At 39.7% G+C, this 13,636-nt stretch overlaps 1 protein-coding gene across 1 annotated transcript in view; it reads left to right on the top strand.

Annotated features, from left to right (window-relative positions):
* PGM2L1 (phosphoglucomutase 2 like 1) overlaps window positions 1-13,636 on the top strand; it is a 47,397-nt gene extending 33,761 nt beyond the window's left edge. The window contains exons 10-14 of the mRNA XM_045818094.1: window positions 77-170; window positions 480-609; window positions 782-971; window positions 4,375-4,508; window positions 7,965-13,636. Coding sequence (XP_045674050.1) covers window positions 77-170; window positions 480-609; window positions 782-971; window positions 4,375-4,508; window positions 7,965-8,067 — 651 coding nt within the window. The 3' untranslated portion in view covers window positions 8,068-13,636. The remainder of the gene's footprint in view (window positions 1-76; window positions 171-479; window positions 610-781; window positions 972-4,374; window positions 4,509-7,964) is intronic.

Here is a 13,636-nt window from a genome sequence, read left to right as displayed (position 1 = left end):
GTGCATTTAGGGGCTTTTCTCTAATATGTATTTGTGAGAGAGTCACTTAACAAGAGTGGCCTCCTCTGCATTTCAGGAAACATTACCGGGTTTTAAATGGATTGGAAGTAGGATAAAAGACCTCCTGGAAAATGGGAAAGAAGTCCTTTTTGCATTTGAAGAGTCTATTGGTACGTAGTAAATATTAAAATATTTGAAATTTGAATGACAGCATTTTAAAAAAAATGTAGTAATTCTATAGAGAGGAATTTTTGTCTTTTGGTTTTGTATTCTGAGTTGTAAAAACCACAGAGCATTCACAAATGTGTAGATTCATTTCTCATCAGAGAAAAAAAAAGCCACCTAAAGGTCCCCTAAATACCTTCAGTATCAATGGGTTTCATTTGTTACTAGGCTTTTAATTCATCGCTCCTTCTGGAGAAATGTAGAACTATGGAAAGTATTGCAGGCTTACATTTTTCTTCTTTTTTAATTCTCAGGCTTTCTGTGTGGAACCGCAGTTCTAGACAAAGACGGGGTGAGCGCAGCCGTGGTTGTTGCTGAGATGGCATCTTACCTGGAAACCAGGAATGTGACACTGAATCAGCAGCTTATTAAAGTTTATGAAAAGTAAGTCCCACTGAATTTGTTTTTGAGGAATGGTCCTTTTTAAAAAGTACTAAAATTGTCTGAATAAAGGACTGCTACTTTCTACATAATTCTATAACTGGTTTCTCTGTAATACATACTTTTCTAAAGAGTTATCTGAAATCTGATTTGAACTCTTTAAATCTTGGTGCAGGTATGGTTATCACATTTCAAAAACTTCATATTTCTTGTGTTATGATCCAACTACCATCAAAAGTATATTTGAAAGGCTTCGTAATTTTGATTCTCCAAAAGAATATCCAAAATTTTGTGGGACATTTGCTATATTGCATGTACGAGACATTACCACTGGATATGACAGCAGCCAACCTAATAAGAAATCAGTGAGTACCTTTTTAAAAATATTTTTTAAAAAGGGTTTTTAAACAGTTTTTATTTTATTTTTCTTAAAGATTTTATTTATTTATTTTTAGAGAGAGGGGAAGGGAGGGGGAGAAACATCACTGTGTGGTTGCCTCTCACACACCCCTATGGGGGACCTGGCCCAGAACCCAGGCTTGTGCCCCAACTGGGAATCAAACCAGTGACCCTTTGGTTCACAGGCCAGCACTCAGTCCACTGAGCCTCACCAGCCAGGGCTTTTTAACAGTGTTTAATAATTCATACTATGATGAAATAGAGGAAGTTCAAGCCTATTAGTTTCTTGAAACTAAGATCCATTGTTTTTCCCCAGAGCTGTTGTAAGTCCACTCACTGGCTCTCCGACTCTGATTCTGTCTTATTACTCCCCAAGAGAAAATGAACAAGTAAACAGAGAGAAAAAGAATGAGAAAGGCAGGCAGAAAGAAAAAGGGAAGGAAGGGGGGAGAATGTGTGATGATGCTAGATAAATAATGTGGGGGTTTTTTTAGATTCTTTTAAAATTACTTTTTAAAGAGAAGGGAAGGGAGGAAGAACGGGATGGAGTGAAACATCATTTGGTTGCCTCTGGCACACACCCCAACCAGGGACTGGGCCACAACCCAGGCATGTGCCCTGACCAGGAATCGAACTGGCGACCTTTTGCTTTGTAGAACAATGCCCAACTGAGTCACACTGGTCAAGGCTGAATAAATAATGTTGAAAATAAAGTCTAAAAGGCTATAATTTTCAAGCTACACTTCTTTCTGGTTATAATCTCCCTTTTCCAACTTTATTCTCTTATACTTCCAGCCAAATAGTACCATTTATAATTTATCTCATACACACACACACACACACACACACACACATATATTTTTTTTAAGTTTCTCCAATTTTGCTTAAACTGTTTCCTCACTCTAGCTTTTCTTTCTAATGTCGCAGGTCCACACCTTAGCCATTATTCAAGACTTAAGGCAAACGTCACCTCCACGTGTCCTCCAGGTCCCATAAGCAGATATCTTTCTCCTGAGTTTTCATTACATGTTGTAGCTTCCTCTTGTCATTCATCACTTTCTATCTTGTGTTATCTGTGTTTTACCTGGCAGATCCATTTCTGATATATGTACCTTTAGGCCTCTCAAATGTCCTGCCTACATGGTCGGTGCTCAGCAAATATTTAAATGCATGGATTGCTGATCATATTTAGCCTAAATGATCATTTATAACAACATCCTGGTGTTCGCTCAAGATTCTAGGGCATGATATGTTTGGGGAAGTCTGCAGCCTCCCGGGGAGAACACTACCCACACTGCCTTTGTGTATATTCATGCAGTCAGCAAATATCGGTTCCCAGTCATCAGTATTCGGTGCATGTGTGTGTGTATCTGTTTTTGTGTCTTTGTAAACTACTTGAAGAAAAGAACCAATTTTTTTTCTTTTGCTTTTTATTTTTCTATTGTTGCTGTGCTTGGAGTACTTGTATTCTGGTTTTCCCTTCTTAAGTCCCTTTAAAGCGTATATTTGTCATTCAAAGAGCTTTTCTATCTGTTCTTCGCTGATGCTTATGACAATTTTGCAAGGCAGGTAGTATAGATATAGTTAATCCCCTAAGGTCATGTAGTAAGTGTCAAGGACTTCCTGAGCTCTTTCTTCTCCACACCTCAGACTGACATTCTTCTGTGGGCGCAGCAGGCATTTATAATGACCCTTCCGAGCTGCAGGCACAGGCACGCTGGGGTGCTGTTGCTGCACTTAAGAGTCCAGAGAGTAAATGAGCAACTACAGCGATTACCCTACAAACTGAAAGTGTTGCCATGGGGTGCATAGGGTGCCATGGAAGGGCTTAGGAAGGGCCCCTACTCAGATTCGGGGGCTTGTGGAAGACTTTCTGGAGGACTTCTGCGAGCTGAGTTCCAGAGTAGGAGCAGGAGTTACCCAGATGTAGGAGGAACAGAGGGTGTTTCAGGGGAAGGGAACAGCAAGTACTAGGTCTGGAGGTGAGAAGGCTCGTTCTCCTTTAAAGAACCACAAGTAGTTCTCTAGAGTGTGGGGTTCGAGGAAGAGTGGCATGTGTGGATCAGTTAGTGTGCTGTTTCGGTAACTGAGACGAGAGAGAATGGGAGCCTGAACTTAATCATAGCAGCAGGAGTGATGGAGAGAATTGGACAAAGTTCAGGTGAGTCAAAGATAGAACAGATGGGGCTTGCTCATTGATATTCTATGAGCAAAAAGTGGGGGAGGAAGTTTTCGAGAATATGGTGGTGGCACCAACCAAGAGAGGGGTCTCAAGTGGAGGACCAGGCTCAGGACACCTGAGCAAAGGCACCACTGTCAACCCCTGTTTCAGTACCAACTCCACAGCTCCCTTGAGATGACTTCACAGACTGATCTGTGGTCTGGGAAGATTACCAGTGTTGGTCCGTATCTTTACTGTCCATAAAGCTTCATTTCTTTGTTAAAAAATTTTTTCAGTAAAAAATATTTTAAACATTTTTGCACCCCAGTGAATTGTTTTGCCTATCCTCCAGGATATGTGAACTCTACTTTGGTGACTATTACCATATTTTGCCATGTATAGTGCACACTTTTTGCCCAGATTTTTGAGGGAAAAATAGAGTGGACGTTATGCATGGGTATAATGATTACACACCATGGATATAGTAATCCCATGTATAATGTGCACGAAGCCATGGGTGCGCATTGTACACAGGAGCACACTATACATGGCGAAATATGGTAATGAACTGTGAAAGGCCTTTAAAATTAGAAAGCACTTGGCAAATGTAGAGGCGGTGTAGACTTTGTTATAGGTAGACCTGGCTTGAACTTCTTGCTCTGCCACTTAGCAGATGATGACCTTGGGCAGGTTGTGTGCTGTCTTTGGGCCTTGCCTATAAATTGGCAGTAATATTTAGTTTGCAGGGTTTTTGTCGAGGCCCAGAGATCATCTATGTAAGGTACCGAGATCAGTGCACGTACTATTATAATGTCCAGTAAGGGGCATATTTGTGAATTATGTATATAACCTTCTTTTGTCTTTTACAATTCTTTAAAACTTTTTTATTTTTAATTGTGATAAATAATTAAAAATGAAACATAAAATTACCAACTTAAGCGTTTTTAAGCACACAGTTCAGCCGTGTTAACTACATTCACATTGCCATGCAGACGCCCAGAACCTTTTCTCCGTGCTGCCCTGAAGCTCCACACCCACAAAACAACTCCCTGTTGGTCCCTCCCTTCAGCCCTTGGCAACCCCCTGTTACTTTCTGTTTCTATGAATTTGGCTACTTTAAACATCACATATAAGTGTAATGTACTCTAAAACTCTTGAAAGTGAAAATTCACCAGGTGTGATGAAGCCATCGTTACCGTTGTGCACAGGTCCTGCCCGTGAGTAAAAACAGCCAGATGATTACATTCACTTTTCAAAACGGCTGTGTTGCTACCCTTCGGACGAGTGGGACAGAACCGAAGATCAAGTATTATGCAGAGATGTGCGCATCGCCTGAGCAGAGGTGAGGGTTGACTTTTTAAATATCATATGTAAAAGTTTTGTTAAGATCTAATTCACATACCAAAGAGTTCACTCATTAAAGTGTACGATTCCATGGTTTTTAGTGTATTCAGAGTTGTGCAGCCTCACTGAAATCAACTTTACAACATTTTCGTCCCCCGAAAAGGAAACCCCACACCCATGAGCAGTCATTTCCCATTCCCCCCCCCAGCCTGAGGCGATCACCACACCACTATCTGCCACTGCAGATGCGCTGCCTATTCTGAACATTTCGTAGACATGAGATTACACAGTGTATGGTCTTTGTGACTGGCATCTTCTGCTTAGCATAATGTTCTCACCGTTCGTCCATATTGTAGCATGAATCAGCACTTTATTCCTTTGTTTTAAAAAACTGTTTTCATGGCCCAATACTATTGCATTGTATGGATAAACCACATTTTTATCCATTTATCAGGTGATGAACCTTTGGGTTATTTCCACCATTGGGCTATTATGAATAATGGTGCTGTAGAATGTTTGTGTACAAGTTTTTATGTGGACACACGTTTTCATTTCTCTTGGGTGTGTGTCTAGGATAGAACTGTGGGGTTATTCACCATAGGGTAGTTCTGTATTCAACCTTTTGAGAAACTGCCAAACAATTTTCCAGAGCAGCTGTACTGTTTGGGAATTGAATTTTAAAATTCTGGTAAATACGTAGTCCTGAAAAGGCTCTCTGAGCCTTAGTGATGAACATAAAGAAATGATCAACAAATTGTTTATTGTGAAATATCCATTTCCTACATCTACTGTAATATAACTTAGTCTGCCCAATGTATTTCCTTTTAAGAGTATGTGAATAAATAACTTCACTTTAATAAACATATTCAAGGGCTATTTAAACTTATTAAAAGTAGTACTTCCAATAGTGTTGTCATTGATTGATATATTTTGGGGAAGATTTTTTTGGAATTGCCTACTAGGTACGTCATTTTGGATTTTTCTAAATCTTTGTATTTCCTTTGGGGGGAGGGGAAGAGCAGAGTTTAAAGTAAACCAAATTGGGGAATGCTGCTATATTTGGTTTAAAATAGAGGATGATTATAAAAGTAATAAAAACTGATTTGTTGGGTAGCATGTAAAATAAGTGGAGGAGTTCAAAAGAGACTTTCCTGGAAATGTTTGGAGCAGCAGTTGCAGCTCTTCAGGCGGTAACTCTGAAGGGCGCACTAGTGAGTGTATGTTTATTTTTTAAACGTCTCATTCCTTCAGTCACACTCTCCTGTGCCCCCTGAAAGACGTGCCATGCCATCCCATAATATCCGCACAGGTGCCTCAGGAGGCCATTTCCTCTTGATACCTGGAATCGGTGTTCTAGGTCATTAAATCACCTCGACCAGGAGAAATCTTTGGAAGTTCTGTAACTCGTCCATGTACCCTGTGCCGAGGACCTCCTCCCGACGCAGTTCAACTTCAGCTTCTGCGATTTCTTTGTGTGATTTTTTCCCACTTTGGTCTTGTTTTGTTTTAAATGAGTGAATCTCTCTTTTGTTTACCAATTGTTTAATCATTCCATCAAGTTATATGCCTTCTTTAAAAGTTATAACAATTAGGGCAAGATGGAGGAATAGGTGGACGTACCGTACCTCCTCGCACAACCAAGATTAGAACAACAATAATTTATAGATAGAATAACACTCAGAACTGATAAAGGATTTATCTGAATGGAAGTCGGACAGCCAAGAAGTTGAAGTAGACCCGTACATCCAGACCGGTAGGAGACGATGAGCCGGGCTGGCGCGGATCAGCGGTGCACGGAGGTCGGAGAAAATTTGGCGCGAAAGCAGCGCGACAGCCATCCGGGGCGCAAGAACGCAGCGGTGGTCCCTGAGTACACAAGCTGCGGCTGGCGGACCCAGTGAGGCAGCGATTGTGGACCAGGGCAGAGCTCGCAGCCCAGGATCCCAGAGAAGGGTCTGAGCCCAGGAGAACGGAACTACCGCCATTGTTCCCTCCCGTTCCCGCTCCCGCCCCCACATATAACATCACAATCTAGCGACCGGGGTGCCCAGCCCCTGTGAACACCTAAGGCTCCGCCCCCCACCGTAACAAGAGTGACCTGACTGGAAAAAAAAAAAAGGAGAGACAGGGAAAGACATAAGACATGTTTCCAACAGAACAGATCAGTCCCCTAGGACTCATCCTTTTGAGTGACCAAGAAATAGCCAATCAGATGCACAGTTCAAAACACTGGTGGTCAGAAAGCTCACGGAATTGGTTGATTTTGGGCGCAATTTAGATGAAAGGATGCAGGTTACCATAAAAGAGATGCAGGAAGATACGCGGAGGAGAACCAATAGTGAAAGGAAGGAATCTGAGTCTCAAAACAATACAGTGGACCAGAAGGAAGATAGAATCAACCAAGCAGGAAAGCATGATGAAATAAGAATTCAGAAAATCAAGGAAAAACTTAAGAGCATCCAGGACACCTTCAAACGTTCCAACATCCGAATTATAGGGGGTACCAGAATGGGAAGGGGGAAAAGCAACAAATTGAGCATGTATTTGAACAAATAATAAAGGAGAACTTCCCCAATCTGGCAAAGGGAACAGTCTTCCAAGAAATCCAAGAAGCTCAGAGAGCCCCAAAGAAGTTTGACCCAAGAAGAAACACACCAAGGCACATCATAATTACATTAGCCAAGGTAAAAACGAAGGAGAGAATCCTAGAAGCAGCAAGAGATAAGGGGACAGTTACCTACAAAGGAGTTCCCATCAGACTGTCAGCTGATTTCTCCAAAGAGACCTTACAGGCAAGAAGGGGCTGGAAAGAAATATTCCAAGTCATGAAAGACAAGGACCTACATCCCAGATTGCTCTATCCAGCAAAGCTCTCATTTAGAATGGAAGGGCAGATAAAGTGCTTCTCAGATAAGGTCAAGTTAAAGGAGTTCATCATCACCAAGCCCTTATTTTATGAAATGCTAAAGGGACTTATCTAAGAAAAGAAGATAAAGAAAAGACATATAAAGTAAAAGGATAGCAAACTCACAATTATTAACAACCACACCTAAAGCAAAACCAAAAGAAACTAAGTAAACAACTAGAACAGGAACAGAACCACAGAAATGGAGGGCACATGGAGGGCTAGCAGCAGGGGGGGGTGGGAGGAGGAGAGGGGGGAAAAGGTATAGAGAATAAGTAGCATAGAATGTAGGTAGAAAATAGACAGGGGGAGGGCAAGAATAGTACGGGAAATGTAGAAGCTAAAGAACTCATAAGTATGACACATGGACATGAACTAAAGGGGGGGAACGTGGGTGGGAGAGGGGGTACAGGGTGGAGGGGAGAGAAGGGGGGAAATGGGACAACTGTAACAGCATAATCAATAAAATATATTTTAAAAAAGTTATAACAATTAACATTTTAAGGCTCTGAAATCAAGACTTTTAAAACTCTTCATCTTTTTGCTTAGTGACACCACCTTACTAGAAGAGGAATTGAAGAAACTCATTGAAGCTTTGATTGAGAATTTTCTTGAGCCCAGTAAAAATGGCCTGATCTGGCGTTCTGTCTAGTGGACACGGGTCCGCCGTTCCTGGATCCTCTGTGCTGGCGGACAGACGGACAACCGGGAGCTCCGCCTGCAGAACTCGAGTTAGCTTCTCCCTCTCCCTCATCTGGCTGAGTGTCTGTTCACTTTTCTTTTCTTTCTTTTTGGTCAGCTGATTAAACAAATGGTGTAACTTTGACATGAAATGGTCTGGAGAGAAAATGATTCAAGTTTTTTCATATTCTTGAACAAAAGTATTACATTAAAAGTATTATAATAACACATTTTTCCTTTAACAGAAACAAAACAGTGCAAAAGTGAGTTTCCTTGTTCGAGTGTGATTAAGTAAGCTTAGTTCCATGTTCTTGTGATTGTGTATAGCATGGATTTTTTAAATAGGCAGTTATATAATTATAGAATTAGTTAAAGAAATTATCTCATAAAATTGGCAAGAAAACAGCACTTACTCTCAACACTGTGGGAAAGTGTCCATGTTACATCATAGGTATTGACTTACAAATTAGAGTATTTGAAATAAGGTAGTTAGCATTTCTAGCTCAGAACAGATGTTACAAATGTGGTTCATAGCTCTTCTGTGTCAGGTGCTGTTGGTGCAGTGTAAATTTGTCGTATGTGTTTGCAATCCCAGTGTGTGCTGAACATAAAACAATAGTGGCAACACTCCTAGAAGCTTTGTTCTTGTCAGATTTCTCAGTGCCTTCTCAGGGGATGGTGTGAGCTGAAGCAGTGTTCCTGCACTGAAGAGCATTTCATCAGTTCATTCTCAGACAGTTAAGGAAAATCTTCCAAACTATATGGGTGCTTTCCCTCTGTATTAAAAAGGTTTGCTGACTTTAAAATCTTGTGAATGTATATAAAAATCTTAATAAAAGTAGGCTCCGTGTAACTGTAGTTAGGCATCTTCATGTTAGAATTAAGGGTTCAGTTATCACAGCCTTTGAGTAAAGAAAAAATCTGAGCTGAGACAGGAGCTCTGAATGTACTGAAAAGCCTAACTTCTGAATTAATTTTTGTAAGTGGATTTATTCCTTTATGAGATGAAGTAATGCTAATTTTACTAAGAAATAAAACATTCAGATATTACGAAACACTAAAACTACCGTCCAGTTTATCCTACTATCTTGCTGGCTTCCATAGAATCTCCGATCACAGGAATAACTACTAAACTGGAAGGGACTGGTCGATTCTGCAGTCTTCTAAAGAGAACAGCAGAGGAGCTCTGTTCAGTCTCCTTGAAGTGCATCCTGTTGAGCGTATAGCTCGCAGGACACTTACACACACGTGGTACAGTGAAGAGGTAACAATAACAAGGCCTTGAGCATAGTTATCTGAACAAATTGCCTGCGGACGATAACTGGTGAAAATGTATTTCCCAAAATGTTTCCTAAAAAAATGGTGATACAAAATTTGAACTGATTGATATACTTATTAAATCATGGTTTAGTTTGTTGTAGCTATCGGCTAACATTTGGATAAACCCACATAATCCATATATAATTTTCAAATTATTGTATTGCCACTATTGTTCATTTGTTCCTTTCTTATAGAGGGGTCTTGTGTGACTGTAGATAATAGACAGCTAGCTAGCTAAATGTAGAGCACTGTATTTCTAAATGAATGTGTTTTCAAAGGCTTTGCACTGGGAGAAATGTGTAGAATTTTTTTGCTTTATTTGCTTTTAGGAATGTAGACTGTAATTTAGGAAATGGCCTATATCCTACAAAGTGGTATGAGCAATGCTATATGTGTGAAAAATATGTATATTTGGTTTCCGTGTCTGTTTTCCATTGACTGAAGGACAAAGTGGAGCTAAAATGATACAATAGCCCATTTGTAATCCCTAAAGCCATGTTATGATTGTCATTCTATTATTATAAAGAGAACAGTTTTATTGGAGAGCTTTAATATAATGCAACATCTAAGTTGTCTTAATCAAGGTGAAAAGCTATTAAAGCTTGGATTCTTATCTCGAAAATTGAAAAATCCAAAGTTAAAATTAACAAAATTAGTGTTCCTATAGTGTATAGATTGAGGGAATTATTTAATTCTGGCCAAGCTCTCAAGTCTGGCTGAGTGCGATATCTAACATGACCTCCATACAGTGGGTGGGACACTTGCCCGACAGGATAATGCAGGAGCCCGAGCCAACCAGGACAAACAGACGTGCTGGCCAGTGGGTATGAGCCTGGGGCTGTGCAGTGTTTATTTTTTTCGTTATGAGCAATAGCATGGAAATTGGTGCATTCTCACTGAATGTGCAGATCAGAACTGGGACTCTCGAGAGCTCTGGGGCAAAGGAAAGAATTAGTGGGGCCAGATTAAAGTGTAGGCTGGAAATAAACAGTAGAAATAAGCAAACAATGGAAAGGTCAGTAAGGTGGCAGGGAAGTGCTTCTTTGTCAAGGGCAAATTTATCACCCTAAAAATAATAAACTGTGGGTAAGTGGTTTACTTGTGTTTATTTGTTGCGATGATGAGTGATTGGGGAACCTTTTGTTGTCTTTTATTAGTGACCACTGAGGAGGCCAAGTGGTAAAACGTGAGAAAAAGTGCCCCTCTTACTGATTCAGTTTCGGAGATGTTGTTGTTTCTTAGGATCCTATGGGACTGGGTAGGGGATATAGCCCAAATGAAAAGGAATAACGTATAGATTGAAAAATAAAACCTCTGAGTAAAGAAAAGTTAAAAAATTAAGATTATTTAACTCTGGAGAGGAGAAAGCTCTTGAGATAGTTTAATTAATCTGAAGTTATTAAGTCATTTATTGAATGACTTAAATTAAGAAGTAATATGATAAAACTGTCCTCCGTCTCTGGCAAGGATAAAATAGGGGGGGATGAGGAACTTTAAAAAGAAAAAAGGCAGCATGTGTAGTTTAAGATTTAAAAACTTGGGCAGGAATCATTATGAAGCCTTCTTTTTGAGTTCTTTATTTTCAAGAGAATAAAAAATTTAAACAGTACAGGATATACTAAATGGCTTTTATAAATCTCTTCTAAACCTTTTCTTTAAAACTCAGGTTGAAGCAAAGATGTCATAAAGATCACTGGAAGTCACATTTGAATCTCACTCAGTATCTGTAGGAATTTAGCTCACAGGAGAGGTGGTTTTTTTTTGGGGGGGGGGTGGGTTTTGGTAGATGCGTGAATGGGGTGAGTGAAGACCTGCTTAGGTGTTATTTTTAATTTAATCTGGTAAATTGAGACTTGAACACAGCGTTGTTCATCTTGAAGAATGTATAGCATCATAGGATATTTGAGGGGTTTGTTTTAAATATAGACTATTGTTATTTGGATATAATAACTTCTGTAGAGTTTTCTGAGAAATTGGATACTTTGGAATATCTTCATATAGGAACTCAAACTCCTGTTTCCTGAAAAGGTTGCTCAGCTGGAGTTTAATGGAGAAGCTGTTCTTGAGCTGCTGCTATTGGTTTTTCGTTCAGGTCTTTTCCATTGTCGTTCATGATGCTTGAAAAGTCCAAATTCAGCTTAGATACATTTAATTCCATGCCCTTTTTTCTCTACCTCCCTCTTTCCCTATGTGCCCTCCCACATTTTGTTACTGTGAAATGCTATTGCCCTATTACCTCACTGATCAGCCCTAACTGTATCCTCCAGGATGCTTTAAGCTTATTCATAAACTAAGTTGGTTTGTGGACTTTTGGGTATTTTGTTATTGTGAGAATAAGACAGTGTAAGAAGTAATTTTAAATCTATTTCATAACTTTGTGTAGTCTGTCTGGATACTATGTGTTAATTTATTATGGCCTTTTACAATTCATTTGTTTTCTAAGATTGCTCTAAAAACTGATGAGGAGAGAATCGTACTAACCCAAATGAATGGTCAGTTGATCTAGCATTTTCTTTTCAGTTTCCTTGTACTTTGGGCAACCAAAGCACAAGATTTGAGGAAATATTTTTTTGTATTTGTGCCTCAGAGCATCTTACCATAGCCAGAAGGAGTCTGAGTAGAAAGAAGAGAACTCCTATTGTCTCAGTACACAGTGGGACTTCAGTGCTAGTTGTAAACAGTTAGCATTCGCCTGTGGTTGCTTTAACATGTTCATCATCCTGTGCTATCCATTAAGCCATCTTTTCTCTTTATTAATTAAAGACTATGTATTTAAAAAAGAGAACATAAAAGAATGAGTGAAGCAACCAAGATAAGGGCAAAGTGACATAACCAAAGTTTGCTTCTCAAATTTTTCCCCCAGCATGACCCCAAAGCAGCATGTGTAGGGGGAGGGGCCTGAGAGCAAAGTCAGGCGCACCTGCCACTCATGAAATGTCATGTGACGTCTCAACAGTGTGAGTGAAGTTTGCGTTCTCCACAGTAAGACTGTGTTGATATAAAAATGATTCCTTCAATATCCACCAAAATGGGTGCTGCCCGAAAGTAGCACCGTGTTCATCACGGGCCTCCGTTTTCTCCCCCAGCCCCTTCCAATCTCTGCAGGTCCCTGGCCGCACACACCCTGACTCCAGGGCAAGAAACAGAAACATAGAACATAACTGGGATATTCCCTGCCCTTTAGGAGCTGCCCTTTGAAAGTATGAATGCCAGTTTAAACTGATCTGAAACTGTTATGTTACCAATGAACCTTATAATATAGCTGAGGTGTTGGCTGGTTTGTTCTCGTTAATTTGTTGGCATTCCTTGACCGAGATCCTTCTTGACTGTCAGCTCCCTTTATTATGTTCTCATATCCACCCACCTAGTATAGTGTGGTACAGAGTGCTGGTACAGAGTGCTTGATTGATGATAATAGTAATTAAGGGATTTTATTTTAAAGAAGCAAAGCATTTAAGAACAATCAAAAACATAATTTTCTAATTCAGCTTTTAAAGCAATTCTCATTACTGAAATTTAAAATAAGTAATGTTTATCAAGCACACACACCCTTAAATATTCGGTTTCTTTGGAGAAAGAAATTTTCTATTTGGAAATTGTGTATAACACCTAGTATTTTACACTCAAAGCGAGGTGTTGGCCAAGAGGCTAACAAAGTGTCTACGAAGACTTAACATCACTAATATAAGTGCCATTTTGAGCCTCCTAGTGCTACCTTTCAAGTGAGTCATAACTAACTTGATACCATGTGGTACATTGTTGTCCAGCGTTATGATTCAGCGTATATCTTACAGGAGCCACTCAAGCAAGGATCTGTATCTATCCGTGGTGAGGCCTTCTTCTTATAGGCTAAAATAAACTCTTTGTGTACATTATTGAACATGCCAGAGAAAATGTATGCAGTTAAGAATTAATTTGTTTTCCTGACTGTGCAGCAGCAATTCAAATTTGTGCCCTTGTTTTAACAGTTTCTGTCAATATCTTCCCATTTTTCCCTAAGAAAACACCAGGGTGTATTATAAATACTGCCTGTGAGAATTTGCACTTTAAGTATCTGTGTGTGGATATCTTGTGGTTTTAGCCAAATGAAATGTTATCAGTAATAAACAGGTCTCTTCATAAGCATGAATTTCTGTGTAATTTTTATATCTTAGCCATTGTGTAGTTCATAAAGTTTACTATCCAAACCGAATAGTTTTTGAAATGTATGTGTAGCATAC

The sequence above is a fragment of the Phyllostomus hastatus genome, unplaced genomic scaffold, assembly GCF_019186645.2.
Source record: "Phyllostomus hastatus isolate PE091 unplaced genomic scaffold, TTU_PhHast_1.1 phas_scaffold_317, whole genome shotgun sequence".
In the NCBI taxonomy this organism is placed as follows: Eukaryota; Metazoa; Chordata; class Mammalia; order Chiroptera; family Phyllostomidae; genus Phyllostomus; species Phyllostomus hastatus.
The sequence above is the reverse complement of the archived record's forward strand: the minus strand, read 5'-3'. Positions and strand labels throughout refer to the sequence as shown.